Raw genomic sequence first — 16,960 nt, forward strand, 5'->3', positions numbered from 1 at the left:
CGAAGCATCACAGGTGACTGTAGGACTCCGAAGTTGAGCTGGCCTACACCCAGGTTCTCTCCGACACCTGCTCTGTTTGTACACAGGAACCTTACCCTTCGCTACAGAAACGCTGACCCGGCAAAGCCACGGGAGGATGGAAGTCTGCAGTAACACTGGGCACAAGGATCCCAAACAGCGTGCGAGGAAGTATTTCTGACAAGCATGCTCCAAGCAAAATTCTGGCAAGTTCTATCCTTTAGCCTTTTTCTCACCTCCCAAAAATAAGCATTAGCGTTTCTGTAGGAGAAGTAAAAAAGCAGAAAGGTAATCTCGCTTGCAATAGTACCCATGAAATAATTACACCCACATGCAGACTGATAAAAAACAAACAGCAGCCCACACAACTGAGGAGCTCAATTTCATTTCATGAGCCCTTAAGAAGCTCTCTCAGAAGCAATAAAAAAAAAGAAAATTTACAATTTAGTTTCTCTACGACAGAACAAGTGGAATGGGTAAAGACACATCAAATTAACTCACACGAGCACGAGGACCTTCCCAGCTCCCACCCAAAGCATTCATGCCCTAAGACTTCAAAAACAAAAAGGCTATTATGGAATTTAAGACAAAAGTAATTTTATTATCTACCAAATCACACCTTGGGTTTTTTTTTTCCTTTTCTTTTACAAATTCCAAAACAAAATGAAAAATTTTTTTTAAATGCAATATTATGTAAAAACACATTTGCCACAAACTATTGTACTCTGTGGAACAAATATATATTACAGGAGCGTGGCCAATTGTAAAAATAATCCTATGAAATAAACATTGTTCATAAAAATACAGTAAAATGCACTTTCCCCACCTCAATAAATACATTTAATGCTGTTTCCAGTTGGCATTTTAAGCCACTATAGAGCTCTTAATGAAGACACTGCCAAGTATAATTTCTCCTTATGTACTTTTACAATTATTGCAATAGCATCCAGAACTGTAAGCATTTTCCTTGTAGTCTTTTGTTTCTACCTTCAGGGGAATCACAGACAGGAGAAAAGATTTATCTATAAAAATGTGCTTCTCCCATACTGATTCCCATTTTGGAAAGAATGTTTAAGGTCTACTTTTCACTAAGAAATAGTCCATAGAACAAACCGTTTCAAAGAAGAATTCTCCAGAATTACTCAGAAAATTAAACTCTATTGTCCAGAGTCATAGTTTTGCTTTCAGTCCCTGTTTAATATATTTAAAATTAAAAATTAAACAGTTATGTTAGATAAAAATAGAAGTTTTAAAACATCTTTAACAACAGCTAAGATAAAGGTTTTGTTAGAAAAAAGAAACTCTCACCCTTTTTACAAATCTTGCAAATTTTTAAATCCAAGTGTTGACTTGAATTGTAGTTCTGCTTTCCATGCACACACAAAAACACACCATTATATATACATAGATCCCTGATTAAGACATTTTCCAAATGACTTATTAAGAACGTAAAGGTCAGTTCCAACTGAAGTCACATTTTGTTTGTCCAAAGCACAATCGTTTCTTCAGAAGGCGAGTATTTTTCTTCCTTTCCCGTGGTGCTTCTTCAGAGGTTCTGCCTGTCTACCCGGGAATGGATCTGTATTTTACACATCACCCGGCTTGTCACAAGAAGTTGACTATTACTGCGACCAGTGAATGAGCACCTTTTAAAAAAAGCAACCAAACAAAACCAACTCGCTTTCATGGCTGAGGCCATGGCTACGAGGCTGACAGGCTTATCCTTCTTTCTATGCTGGCCTCCTTCCCTTCCGTTCGTGAGCTGTTTTCGGAAGCATATGAAGACTGGTGTATTTGGCATACTTGATGGAACTGAGTAACAACAACAAAACCCAATTAAAACCCTTCGTCACTCCTCAGATTCACCACATCACCTATAGCTCTTCCATTTCAAAGTGTGTATTAAAGCTGTTTGCCATGGATGTGTGCTCAAAGATCCTTGTCAGGCTTGGTTTCAGTAGCTCCACGGAATGACATGACAGCTGCTGTGAGGTATCACCCTTCGGGGACATGATCTGATCCACCCCGGGATCCCTTCTGTCGTAGTACAGAGCCCACAGCAAAGTAATAGTGAGGATCATAGCCAGGATCTGTGTCACTCCAATAGAGATCCCTAGAAATCTCAGCACTTGCAATTGCTTCGTCCCTCTCAAAAAAGTGTACATTTTTTTACCACATCCCTGTGAAAAGAAGAAAAATATTTAAATATAATTTGGCTTGCAGGTCCCAAGGTTTAGCTCATCCTATCTAGTGCTGGCTCTTCTGGCTCCCCAAAATTTCTCTCTCACCTCCTTCAAACAACAAATGGAAAATTATTTTGCCTACTTTCTAATTGCTCCCACAATGCCACCTTTAAATTCTCTCATACACAGAGAGTTCGCTGCATGTCACAAGTTCCAAGGGATCTGTGCTACTCTTCAATTCAGAAATCACTCAGTCGATCTGAGTTCCTACCAACTATCCCAATTTTTTAAAGAAACTCAGCTGGTTTTGTGAAGGTTTAAAAGTCGTTAAATGCTCTTAATCCCCTTGATTCTCTGTTAAACTGCAGATCTTCAAGCTTGTCAATTATTTTAAACTCATTCAACTTTTCCTATAAATAATACCACAATCTGAAGTTAAAACAATATTCTAGGAAAGATCTACAGTCCTCATCAGTGTTTCTACCCACCTTTTCCTTTTTTACTGTTTTATCTGGACTCGTTATATGCCAATTTATTAGTTCTGCAGAAAGTCCCTAAGGAGCAGAAAAACCATTACATTCCAGACACCATGTGAGTAAGGAGCCTCAAACAGAGTAACCTTTAACAGAGGACTTCTGCAAATTCCCCAAACACAGCGGGTACAACAGATGTTACTTAGTAGTAATAATACCACATACATGTGGCATTACTCCTGCTTTTTATTCTTGAACTAGAAGCAACTCATTGCAAAAAGCAGATACATTTATGTTAGTTACGCTCCGCCTGCTTATAGGCTATATTTTAGAACTAAATGGCTTCATTTCTAATCCGGAAGCAGAACCCTCTCTGTCAATTATTATGATGGGATTACACCAAGAGCCAGTTTTATCTCCGATCTTGTTCTGGCTGTTGCTACTTAAAGCACAGTAATGTCCCAAAGTTTTTGAAAAGACTATTAGTTATTTGCTCAGAGAAAAAATGGTGAAAGAAAAAAAATTGTATCAACTCCAAGGCATCGTTACTGGGAGGCAACATTGAAGCCAATATTGTGAAAAATGACAGGAAAATTTACCAGTTCAAAAACAAAGTAGTTTGGCATAGTGCTTGCCACACTTTTCCCCCACCTGTGCCCCATCTCTGACTGCAGCAGGGACCACTCCTGGCCATGCTCGGAACCTACAGCTCGGAAGCAATGCAAGTACCAACACACATCCCACTGACTGTTGTGCCAACGCAGAGCCAGAAAGTCACCTCACTGTATCACTGCCTTGCCTCATTTCATTAACCACTGTGAGCAGCTGTAACGACCCACCCTGCATCAGGCCATGCACAAACCCCTGCAGGCAGCTAGACCCTGCGCCGAAGAGCTGACCACCCCCATGCTGTAGTAGGATGATGGTCACATACACCTCTCTACCACTGAGCAGGTACAAATCCAAAGCAATTATTTAAACAATCATTATTATTATTTGCAAATAAAAAGTCTGATGAACAGAAGTATGTCAAAACATCCCAAGGTGATGTTTCCTAGAACCAGAAATTCAGAAAGGGTAGTTGCTCTTTGACTCCTCAGCTTTTTCCAATCCATCAGCATATGCTCCAGAGTCTGCTTAAATGGACAAATAATTACTGTACAGGGTTTCGGGAAAGCTCCAAAGCCCTGGTAAGGTAGCAACAACATACAGAGACATTGGCTCCGGGAACTACCAGACAATGGTATAAACACAAGCTACAGTGCTTGCTGCTGAGAAGAGGTGATGCCCAACCTTGAGACTGGAAGACGCTTTGAGGAGAAGGCCCTGTTCATCCTCTATTCTAAATTTTACAGGGTTTCACAGCACAGAAAACAAAGGAACACAGCCACCAAGGGAAAATTCAGAATAGTAGTCTGTATAGGATAATACCACAGGTACCAAAAGGCATCAGTCCCAGCAGAAGACATGAGGAACCCATCAAAATGAGCACTGCTTTCAAAATGTCATTTTTGTGTTTATGTCCTTACTACACGTTTCTTATAGCTTTTCTAGGAAAAGAAAGCAATTGATCAAAGTGACAGAATCTGAAGACAGTATATGATAAATAACAGTTTTCAATCACACTGAAAATCCCCAAAGCCAACAATTTCAAATGCTACAGTCCTGAATGTATTTGATGAAAGGCCCAATTCCTGCCTCACACACAAAATTCACATGGGAGTCAACAGACTCTCATTTAGGATCTAAATAAAATTAATGTACTATACAACAATTGTAACAAAGTTAAAGGATCCCAACGTCTTGCTCCATTACTCATTTCAGTGTGTCATTTTTTAAACTTTAACAGAGTTTAGACAGAACAAGAGAAAATGTGGATTCTTTTAAATCTGAAAAGAAGCCAAACCCCCATACTGTAGCAAAAGCAATGTAATTGAACTTGATGAGGAATAAAAATTGACACATTGGTGCCTTTTTTCCTTCAACTAGAAGACCGCGTCATAATCATACTACTGCAAATTTGTTTTTAATTACAGAGAAACTGGCTGCATTTTAATACTTTTGATAATTTTAAGGGATGAAGGTATATGCTGGTCACAATTTAAAAATGCTCAACCACAGCAGTATTCTAATTCAGTTCATTTGTTGCCTAGAGGAAACACCCATCAACAGAGAGCAGTAACATTAATGCCTGCATCTCCTGCAGTACAGACACATAACTGAGACAAATTATGCTCAATCTAGATAGACTGCCTCCCTCCCTTTAATGATGTTCTTACAGTTCTGCTCTAATACACGTTCAAAATCAGTTTCAAAATTGAGACATATCCAGTTCCCCCGATATCCTCACATTTGTGCATTTTATTTCTGCCTATGCGACACATTCATAGTTGGTAGCCCACAATTAAGGATTATATAAATATACTCTCCTCAGCAAAAGTAAAAGTTTGTCACTTAACAGGGAGCTCTTACTGACAACTCAAACATAGTACAAAACTTTGCAGCAATCATTCAGAAGAACTGGCTTCAAACTCCGACAGAGCTACAGATTAAAGGCCTGATTCCTATCTACTACAAAGGCCAGTTTATACTTTAAATGGAGACAAACCATATTTCTGATTCACTGCAACGTCATGTTGTGGATGCCCCATCCCTGGCCATCTTCAAGGCCAGGCTGGATGAGGCCTTGAGCAACCTGGTCTAGTGGAAGGTGTCCCTGCCCATAGCAGGGGGGTTGGAACTAGATGGTCTTTAAGGTCCCTTCCAACTCAAACTATTCTGTGTTTTTATGATCACTGAATAAGGACCAGACCTTAAATAAGGCACTTCCCAGTAACAGATAAATCATCAGCATATACTCAAATTCTGATAACACTCAAAATTATGCTAGAAAACAGAAGGGGAAAAAAAGTCAAATGTGCACTTCTGATTTTTCTAAGGATATCAAGTCTTACCAATCCTTTTGTCTAGGCTACAGTTCCCCATCACAAGATGGGCAGAGCTCCCCTTGTCCTCAGATCCCAATGAACCTGAGGCCACATCGTCATCTGACCATCTGACACACATCCCTAACCACGCTCTTTCTAAGGTTAGTCTTCCCCCTGAACTGCACCAAAGGTGAAGCTCACCAGAATAAAAGCAGTCCAAGACGACTAACACGTGAAAAATAGTTTTCAAAATCCATCGAGGGAAACACAGTTCTGCTTGAGAGTATCATTGGCAGGAATCACTAGTAAGCCACCTTTCTTTCTACAAAAATTGTACTGTAAAGGATTCCAACTTACATTACAGAAAGCTCTGAGATCCTAGCAGAAAATTACAGCACAGCTACAACAAAACAATTTTATCAAACCCAGCCAAACCAAACCTCAATTTTCTGAAGTACTACAAAGAATTTTTCTGAAGTATCAGAATGGACTTGTGAAGCATTTACATAAGCCAATTTTAGGCTAGCCAGGCTAATCTCATCAGGCTCCCTCTCAAACCACCAGACTATGCAAGTTTGTTTTGAATCACTTTCTAAAAGCTTTTCTCCTTCAATTCTCCAAAGCAGAAGTCAGACAGATTAGCCTTGCAAGTGTAAGTTGGTTTTGCATGACACAGATAAACATATTAGCAAGTATACCACACAAGCCTGTGAGACAACCCACAGGCAAGCACCATGGAAAAAACATGTTTAGCCAAGCAAATATTGTACATATCTCAAAGAGCAATAGAGTATTTTTGTGGCTGCTAAAACAGAAAACAGTCTGCCCCTTTTTGGGATTGATCCTGCAGTAGACAACCAAAAATAAATCTGTGCTAAGAACCCATTCAAAATGCTCTGGGGTATGGTAGGGGAAGAATTAGAAATGTGCCCTTCAGGTTTTTCTTAGGAAAAAGTCAGGCAGCCTTTTTTTTAATCAGGTGGTTCTCAGAGTCCTTATGTTCTGCACCATCATTATCTTTGGCTATTAATTTTCTCTAAGTAGAGCCAAAAGAACCTGAACATAAAAAGTGTGCAGAGAACCACTTTCCTGGAACAATCCAGTGGGAATAAAACGTTAGCAGAAGAGATCAGATGAGAAAACCCTGCAATTTTGACAACACACTCCAGTGACTACTACTCCTTCTCATAAATTTTTAAGCTTCCTGAGCTAAAAAAGAGTGTTCTATTGAGTGACACTGCTTACACACACTTTCCTTTTCACAAAAGCAGGAAGGACACTGTGGGTAAATGAACATTCTGCAGCTTCCATACATCTACACTCCTTTGAGGGTTCTCTGTGACAGAGTTGGGCTGTATAGTACCGACACTGGCAACAGTATTACAAAAAAAACACCATTATTGCAGAGTGAGCCACGCTTCTTTCTTCTTCAAGAATATGTAGGACATTAGCAGGCCCCAGAAGAAGCTTGCATGGTTTTCCTATTCAGGCACAGACACTTCTGAAGTGTACCAGTGCTGCCTGTGCTGCAAGCCTTGCCATAAGGCAGTTGAGGCTCTACCTTGTAGAGCTGATGGAAAGAAAACTTCCTCTGCCACCACCTTTAAGGTTCCCTCGCACAGACTGACCTTCTGAGGCACCTGCCTTTTGGCAGGTCTACCTCCTCTCTTCCTAGGGGAAGCACACAAGGCCTAGGATGGATGTCTGAAAACCCAGAAGAGATTATATAAGTTCTGCTCATACAATCAATGCCATATAAATCTAGCAAATCATGCCACATCAGCGATACCATTTCCCAAAAACTTGACTGTTTCCTGGCAATAGCTAAATATTCATCTTGGCTTGTTTATACAGTCAATCTCTCCTGCTTCACACAGGTATCTCCATGGCTTCTGAACAAGAGCCACATAATAGATTCCTGTAAGGAAGAGTCTTGAACAGCAGTACTAGGACAAAATGAAACGGTTCGTCGGATGCTGTTCCATAATGCAGACTTGCACTGCCTACTAGTGAAATGCTCGTGCTCAGCATCTGAAAGCACGTCTCAGGCCCAACCTCCTTTCTATTCACCCTATGTTACTCTTAATCTAATAATAATACTGTTAATCATTACATAATATAAATTATTATAACAGTAATAATAATATTGTTATTATACAGGTACTAATTAATACTCTTAAAACAAAGAACACTTCAGATCCTCGTAAGTACTTGACTGATACATGCTTTTTGTCGCTACTGGACTACCTGGACTGGTGGTCATTCTGATATTACTGAGTATGCAATTAAAGGTCTTCAGAGGTCTGTTAGTATTAAAAAAAGAAATATGGTAGGTAGCAAAGCAGTTTGCAGACAAAGGCGACTTTTTACAACATCTCTGTAAGAACACTTAGGAGTGTTTAATAGAGAACATATTCACTTGTTTTTTTAAATTTTCACCCCTAAAACAGTGATGTCTTTCTACCATGATCTTCCTTACCTGCTCTGAGGTCAAACAGGTTCTCTCCTGGTTTCAAGGCTCTTTTTTATTCTTTTAAAATAAACATTCGGTAATGTAGTAGAGTTTCAGAAAAAGAACATTTTCACACAAAGCTTCTATGCGTGCTCAAAGCAACTGAATTACCTGCCTCCTTGCATGGGCCCTGTTAACAAGAGAGCCATCATCGTCTCAAGGACTGCTCAAAAGCTTACCTTCGTTGTAGATATCACCGCAGTCCTCACTACCACAGGGTAAGCAAAATTTCTTAGTTTGGCAAGCTGGGGACTGGACATTACACCAAAATTATGGTTTTATTTTCTGGTTAGAGCAAATTTCAACTTCAACCTAACCAATATAGAACAAATACCTCAATGTTTAAGCATATCTCAGATGTTAAGGGCATTGCTACTAACTTATCTCACTTCTGGGTAAGGGTTGGTGGGTGAGTGACTTCTTTCCTTCTTTCTTCCTTCCCCTTCTTCAGCATTAATAAATGACAAACATAAACACACACAATAAACACTTTCCATAAACACAATTACTCCACAAGCCTGTCTGCTGCACTGCAAGCAATGAGTTTGGAAAATTCCTTGTTCAGGAAGAATGTACAAAGCCTTCCAAAATATCCACATCTTCCTTCTTACCTCCTGATAAAGGTCACTGAGATCCTCATGATGTGCCCGCTTAGAGCATCCTGGGAACTCTCTGACACAACAGGAGTCGGGCGGCCAGTCCATCTCTGTCATTTCCAGCCAGTCTGTGAAGTACACCACGCCACAACATTTAAACTGAAAAGGAAGGATTAGCCAAGATCAGCAATAATGATGCTACTTCTTCATAAAAGTAGGTCCTCATAAAAGCTCAATAAATTCCTATTAACAACATTCAAAATATTTACACAGGGCTAAGCACATCCACAAGTGCTTCCATGTATCTTAATTTGCTGTATTTTGACATAAAAGCAACGTGAAAAAGGTAACTCAGTGACCAATGAACACCTCAGAATCAGACAGTGATACTGCTCTGTCCTTTAAATCCCAACCGCTCCCCCAAAGGATGCTTCACAGAATTTGTCCTTCCCTGCAATTTTGCTATTCTTACTACATGGAACACACACATGACAATTTCATGTCAAAAGGGTGACTGATGAACAAGTATACCTGTGGCTGAAGGAAGTAGTAGGAAAAGATGATTAAGGTCTTACTAGAGAGGACTATTCTTGCATTGCTAAAACTATGGATACATTGTTTGAATTCCAGATGAGAAAAACCATAGATTTATCGGAATACAGAAAAAAGATGACAAAAAGTGAGGAGGAAAAAAAGAAGTATGGAAATCACATATGCTGAATGGAGGGGAAAAAAAACAAACAAACAAACCAAAACCCAAAAAAACAGAAATGGAAGGAAGGGGTATCACACTGAAATAAACATTGCAACGGAATCAACCATAAAAGTAGGAAGCCTGGCTGCAAAGCAGATGAGCTATAATTGGCTAGAAAACCCACCAGGACTAACAACCTGTCTTCTCCTCTGCAAACCACACAGAGATTTAAAGCCAAACAACCAGCCTACTACATTCCTAGCTGCTTTCACATAAAAAAAGGCTGAAGCAACTATATTAGATTTTCTTCAGCATCGGATAGGGACTTGACACCACTGAAAAAAAGCCTTACTGCAGGAATAAGATGCTGCTTTATTCTGGCTGGACGTTGTCCAGTACTAGCCTGAGCATTTGTAATTCATCACCTGGTTCCTTTGACCCACGGGCTTGGGAACACGTGCCCCTCTTACCCACTTCAGAGACAGAGTCCTGTACACCACGCCACTCCTCAGTCACCATCAGTGACAATCAGTGTTGCAGATCAGCGCCCAGACACCATGTTAGCATACACTGTGCCTTGACTTCACCAGTCCCCTTACAAATCCCACTTCTTCCTTTTCAATACAGCTTTCATGTCTTTGTTTTCATCAGTTCGTCAGTCACAACCCTCCCAACACAGGATTGTCTAAGGAAAGCTCAAGCTTTGGCTCCTCATTGTAATTGCAAAGACAACCTCATTAAATACCCTTTTTATACTCTAAAATCTTTTCCTTCCTGACTTCAACTGACCTTTCCCCATCTTCCTTAGTCACAACTCTGATATTAGACCAGCAAGGTTGGGGGGAAAATACATTTCTCATCTCTCTTCAATGTGAAAAGATACAGAATAGCAAGCACAAAGCTGATCAGAGCTGAACCTTTGGGAGCAAAATTTTAATTACAAATTTTTTCTTTAGGAAAAAAAATTGTAATTCTGACTGAAGAAGGGCCCCGAGCATAGTGCTCATTGAGGCATAAAGTACATACCAGGCTCACACATCCATCATTTGAGTTATGAGTGGACAGAATAAAAATGAGAGCCCACCAATTAACGAGGAGATGTAAAAGAGCCTTCCCAGTTCACTTCAAACTTTTCCCAAATAATTTCTCTGGTCAGAGATGGAATATAGGAAATTTTTTTCCCCTCTGGAAGAGTTAAGGCATGCTTGAAGTTTTATTACTAATATTCATTTTAAAACCAGCCATTTTGATGACACCACAACAACCAGGAGTATAAGAGGAAGCTTTTAATTTATTCAAGCTATGCATTTAAATCAAGATGCAGTATCAGCTCCACTCAGGGAAATCAAGACCATTTGATAATGTTATTTCTGGTACAGAACAGACGGGCGTATGAAGGATAATTCTGTTTCAGAGAGCACTTGCGTAGCCAGAGCAGGGGACTGAGGAGGGCAGGGGGTGTTTAACCACACGTAGTCCTCACTTTCTTTCAGGTTTTAGAATAAATACAGACTAACCAATTGCTGCCAGGAATTCTTTAAATAAACAGGAAATCTGTGCAACAATGATAGATTTCAACAAGGGCAGCACAATGACAGGCATTTAAAGAGTTCTCTTCCTGCACGCGAGTTATATTTGGAGTTAATGGGTTTTACCTTGGGCAATTTCATGTTTTTGTAACATAATACTTCATTCTTTAAAAACAGTTCTGAATTTTAGTAGACTAGAGGGCAAAGCTGTGAATACACAAGGCAGCTTTTTGTTTTGTTTCCCGCCCCTCCATTCAAAGAAAATAAAAACTCTGATCACTTTCTCTAAACTCAAACAGAGACAGTGTTGGCATCTTTTTGGAAACTTCCTTTCCCATTCATGTCCAGCTAAACACATATCTCATCTATGACAGCTCTGTGAAAGGAAACTAGACAAGCCTACAGGAAGTAGAGCACAGTTTAATATTAAAAAAGCATGTAGAAATGTTCATGTAACTTTACCTGCAGATTTTTAATTTTATATAAACCATATTCTTAAATGTTATAATAATCATAAAAGGTGTTGGTGTCCTAAGCTTGCTGGCAAAGGAAAAGACAGTATTAGCCATGTAACTGAATATAGTAACAATCTTTTTTTGGTGTGTTAGTGTCTTTAGGGCCTACAAAATGTCAAGAGCTGGATATCAAGTGATGTTAAAAGATGTCATCACTACACATGGTTTCATATGTAATGAACTTGCATTTACTTACCTATTCACTTGAAAACAAACCTTTTCCTTTAGCAGATAAATAATATTTACCAAGCATGTATTACTTCAGCTCATGATTAACTGTTATCTTACCTCTCTCTGGAAGAAATTCCAAGCATGGGTCAGCCACTGGTACCTAGGCAGACCATAATTGGTCATCCTGGCTTTCAGCGTGATCATATCGGACCACTGCACTGGAACCTGGAGCAAGGAAAGAAAGGTGATTCATACAACAGACAGTTCGTTTCTGGCCCCAAACCCAGAACTTCCATCCTTTCTGAGATTTTTCCATTGCAGTGACCAAAATAATTTTGTATTCAAATAAAACAGGATAACAAGTGCTTCAATTTTTATGACATTGAGATTTTATAAGCTTTCATTAAAACAATCAAGAAAGTTTTTTGTATCCTTTACTTACAAATTAATGCACACTGGAAAAGGAGCTGCATTTTGGAGTGATTCGGAGATAGTTGGGTACAATTTGGTTACACCAGTACCAGATTTTTTACTTGGCATGATCCAAGTCATCAGGGATGGCATCTGTCTGCCCCAATTTAGGTATCTACCCGGTGTTGTCTTAGAAAGAAACAGGCAGTCGTACAGGGCAATTCATCTGAAGATAAATATTTTAAACACAGCAGATGAATCATTGCCTTGAAGTCTCAAATCCACTTCACCGTCTAAGGTGACAAACTTCAACAGCTAACTTCTAATATATATAATTAATTGAGAAGAATTCTACCCCATAAGTCTTTTTGGTGGCTTTCTGACTTTGCCTGGAGCCCTGCACGCATATATCCCAAATGTACCCAATTTCCGTATCCTGCTCAAGAACGGTAACAAGAAGAGTTAGACAAAGCGGGCCCGTTAACTTTTTTCTTCACACACATTCATGGACTTGTAAATCTTTTCTTCTCAAAGAAGGATTCTCGAAGTATTTTTCTTTCAAATTTGACTACTCAGAAGGGAGGAGCTGGTGCTTTCCATTGTCAGACTATGACCCTCAGTTAGAAACAGTATTTGTTAGAAACAACAGAAGTGCAGAGGCACCTGGCATACAGTGCAGTTAAGAATCAAGATAAGGCACTAACTTCTGCTCAGCAGCACAGACTTCAGTGTGACCAACTAAAACAAGGAGCTGAAGACTTTGCAGTTCCCCCTCCAGGCACACACACAACTCATGCTGATTTTTGCCTTGTTCCCATTAGCCTCAGTAGTCATGGTGAAAGAAATCATAACTGTAATATCAGCTTTCATTTGGAGGGTGGGGGAGCCCAGCTCCTCTGGGTGGCTGTGACATAGCTAGTCCATTCAATCTGAAACTAACAGTCAGGGCATTCTGCAAACAGCAACAAGAGTAACCTAAGGGAAAAAATATGATCATAATACTTTCCCCCAAGGAGCCTGGTCTTTGTCATGCTAGATGCTCTACCAAATTACAGGAACAGTCACCACCTGCCTGACCCCATAATCCAAGTAAGACCGTTTGATAATATTTCATTACCGCTGCTGTTATACTACATTTCTGATGCCCTGGTAAAGCTGCATATAGAATAAGCATTAATATACGAACGATGTTGCAGCAATTTAACACACCTTTCACTTAGCGTAATTCTTCTTTCTTGTGCTCTAAAGCATTGAACTCTCAATTGTCCATGTGAAAAATATGTTAGCAGTAGAGTACTAAAAATACTTTAAAATGGTATAACAGATTATTTCTACCACAATGTGCTGGTTTCAGGCAGGAAAAGAACTGTTGTGGTTTAGCCTTATCTAGCAATTAAGTACCACACAGTCACTTGATCCCCTCTCCCCCTTCAGGAAGAGACAAGAAAAGCTCATGAAGTTGAGCTAAGAACTATTTAATAATATAAATGAAAATTACACTGATACTAATAAGTAATTAAAATAATAGAAAATGTGATACAGTAGGCCACCACGTGCCCACCGGCACACAGGCACAGAGCCAGGTTCCACAGCAGCAAGCAGTCCCTACCAGAGAGCCCCAGAACAGGGACAAAACCAGAGGACCCCCCACACCCGCTAGCAAAAGAACCGGCCCTACCACAAACAACCCCACCAACAGCTAACAAAGGAGCTAACGACGCAGCTATCAAGCTAGCCCAAGTCTTACTGACCCCTTCCCACCTCAGAACTGCACATGTGCCCTAAGCCTGACCTACCACGGAATGAACAACTGAGCCACTCCGGACCAACCAGCACCTGCAGAAGAGGAGCCTGAAACCAGCACACGCATTTACAGCGGTCACCATAATAAAATAATTTGGTTCTGTACTCAGTGCATTTCTCTTTCCACTGAGTTGCAAGTTAGCACTCTGCTTTCTTTGGATAATATTTGATATCACTGCAGTTAAGCTCATTTTTGCTAGACTATTTTTTTTAATATCTTATTTGAGTTGAATACAGTCCAAGGTTATGCACGTAACGCAAGACGTCTAACTTCTTTATGAAAACAATAGAAAGCAGGAAAGAAAAAAAAAATTAGAAGTGAGAGAAGGAAATTAAAAGCAAATCAAAACAAACTATCCTTCACTGTAGGAAGGCACTTTGAATTCTGAAGTTAAGGAGGGATATCAGAATCTGTGTATTTGACTGCTCCTGGAATGCCAACATGCCAAACAAAGGACACCGATGTATCTACTAAATCGCTTCCCCTCAGCTCGTGCAGCAGTGAAAACTAATGATGATCCTGAGATGCATCTGCTTGACTATACCCCACCACTTTCGTGTAGTGTGTAGAGACACAAAAACTAGAGATGCTGGCTTGATTTTGGCATAAGTTCTGTAAAGCTCGGTTTGCTGCTGAAATCTACTTATTTTTCTAATGAGTATCAAGGCTTGACCAATGCCCAAGTAAGCTGAGGACCCACACTGTCTTTTCAATCGCGTGGGTGGAATATATTAGTCATGAGGCACGCACTTCATGCTGAGAGCTATCATGAGCTGGAAAGAAAATTGTTTATACAAGGACTCTTACAGCAACTTGTCCACACGCCAAGGAGATCCCATATTGGATTAGCAGAGGCGGTTATGCCTCGGTGACATTTTCGACAACATCACCCACCCACCTACACTAATGCCAACCGATTCTCTGAAACCCACGAGAGGCTCTTGTGATTTCATGCTATGCTGAAACGAACATGACATCAAGTCATCCCCATGGGTATGAGAGGGAATCTTCTTTATCAAGTAGAACAGGAGAAAGCATGCTCTAGGCAAGTGACCTGCCCAGGTATGAAAAAACCACTCAAAAACAACTGGGCTCTTCCAGACTGCCACATTCCCTATGGGTCTCAGCAGCAGGAAATCTGAGTCTGGGCCACCTCATCATACAAAGACCAGTAGAGTTACAACAAAGGGAATAAGAAGAGGAAATCAGACGGAAAGAGAAAACAAAAAAAAGCACAGGATCTTGAAGAGTAGTGACAAAAATAAACAGTTGCCCAAGAGATTCCCCCCCCCCACCCCGCCCCGTTATTTCTATGTGAATGCTTCTGCTGATTCTCTGAAACTCCTGGGAGAAAGAGGAAGAACCAGAGGAGGATGGTTCACTGTGACCCACTGCAGAAGGTGCAGACATGGAACTCAGCGCTATTTCTTTTGGCAAAAAGTCACAAAGACAGCTGTGGGTTTTTTCTGAAGGGATGCAGTGTCCCCAGTGCCTTAACATATGGTAGGGCTATGACAGCTTTTATGAAACTGCCCCTGGTTTGCATTTCAGTAGCACAGGAAGTAACTGAAAGCGCACTAAAAGACACCCATAACTTCAGGTTCTCCAGCTGGATAGTAAAGTCGTATACCAGTGCACTGAAGGCTATGTTATTTCAGGCAGCTTCCACTGACAAGACTTCTGTGAAACGATGGATGTTAGTTAGAACTGTCATCCTTGGCAAAACCTGCCCAGAGGGCAGCTGTGCCCACAGGATGAAGCATGCCTCTCGCCTGCGTTTCCATTTTTAAAATGCATTAACGTAAGCTGACATTTAAAGTAAAGGGATAGCCTTAATCACAACACTCCTCTGGAATCTGTACGGCAAAGGAATGAATGCTGATGCAAAGGACTGCCACATAACTTCAGACTTCAAATTTGCCAGAAATTCCTTTGGTCTCAGTACCATGTAAATACCAAGAAGGCTCCCTCCCTTACTACAACGGAATTGCTGCACACTGTTGGAAAGACCAATATACTGGGCATATCTTGGCAGCTCAGAGAAAATGTTTGTCGCTCTATTCATGAAAATGTAGCAGGCTGAGTACAAGACATAAGGATATAGCAGCCAGCAGAATAACATCTCAGTTTAATTTCTGTTCAACACTTACCCATTTTCTTGTGTGATCGTTACAAGTCTTCAGTTTGAAAATTAAAGGTTGATACAGCTATAAAACCTAGACAGAGATAAAACCTCTTCACAAGTTTACAGAACAGTGTTTTATAGCTAAGATGTGTTTTGCTTAAAACTGGCATTTACAGCTTGTTGAGGCAGCGCACAGATCTCAGCAGACAGAAAGTCCTCTACTGAAAGAACACACTGTTTACAGCGCAGTACACTCAGCTATAGCTCTTTAAAACGTAAAGAGCTTTTGGGGCACAACCCCTTCAAACTCTTGCAAAATACATAAGTCTGAGGTTCATATTTTATCCTCAAAACTTCCACTGACCTTAATCAGAACCTGTCTAAGCAAGAATTACCTAAAAATAAAGTCTTTAAATCAGGGGCTGCAGGATTTGGCTCTCAAATACAGAACGGGTAGGAAGAAACCCAGATAGGGCCTTCCAGACAGACAAGCTTTCCCAGAAGAATTCTCTGTTTAAAAAAAAAAGTCACATGAAATTAGACTGTTGAAATAACGAACGAAGATAAACACTACAGCAATTAGAAAAGAGCTAGCTAATGGAAATATGTGTTTTCTTCTGTTGAAAAAATGCAGCCTCCCTTTCTGACTCACCGTTATTTCCTGCTCGTAGGTCCAAACACCACAGGCCAGTTCAACACAGAATATTACAAGCAAGCTTCCAAAGTACTGCAGAGAAGAGAATGGTCTCAGTTATTTTTGATATATTCAGGTTAACTTTAAAAAAAAAAATTAAAAATATTAAGTCTTATTAAGTATTAATATTAAAGGACGTTTCAAAACTCCATTAACTTTTCACGTGACTCAAGACACGGAATTTGAAATACATTTTTGTAACCAAGATGTCAAAGATTCATGCAACAAATTTTCTAAAATTTTGTCATGTGACATTTCTTACTGACTTAACAAGAAGCATATGAACATTACTATTAGGAAACAAATTC

The 16,960-nt window shown here is 40.0% G+C and overlaps 1 protein-coding gene across 1 annotated transcript; it reads right to left on the minus strand.

The window, feature by feature from the left end:
* Positions 1–1,892: 1,892 nt before the first annotated feature.
* Positions 1,893–16,685, minus strand: TSPAN12 (tetraspanin 12; the record flags this gene model as incomplete). Its single annotated transcript, XM_010161448.1, has 4 exons — positions 1,893–2,198; positions 8,725–8,868; positions 11,736–11,843; positions 16,611–16,685. Coding segments are annotated over 4 exons (633 nt in total), but the record flags the coding sequence as incomplete, so codon positions are not given.
* Positions 16,686–16,960: the final 275 nt, after the last annotated feature.

This window comes from Eurypyga helias, unplaced genomic scaffold (assembly GCF_000690775.1).
Source record: "Eurypyga helias isolate BGI_N326 unplaced genomic scaffold, ASM69077v1 scaffold6031, whole genome shotgun sequence".
Taxonomy (NCBI): Eukaryota; Metazoa; Chordata; class Aves; order Eurypygiformes; family Eurypygidae; genus Eurypyga; species Eurypyga helias.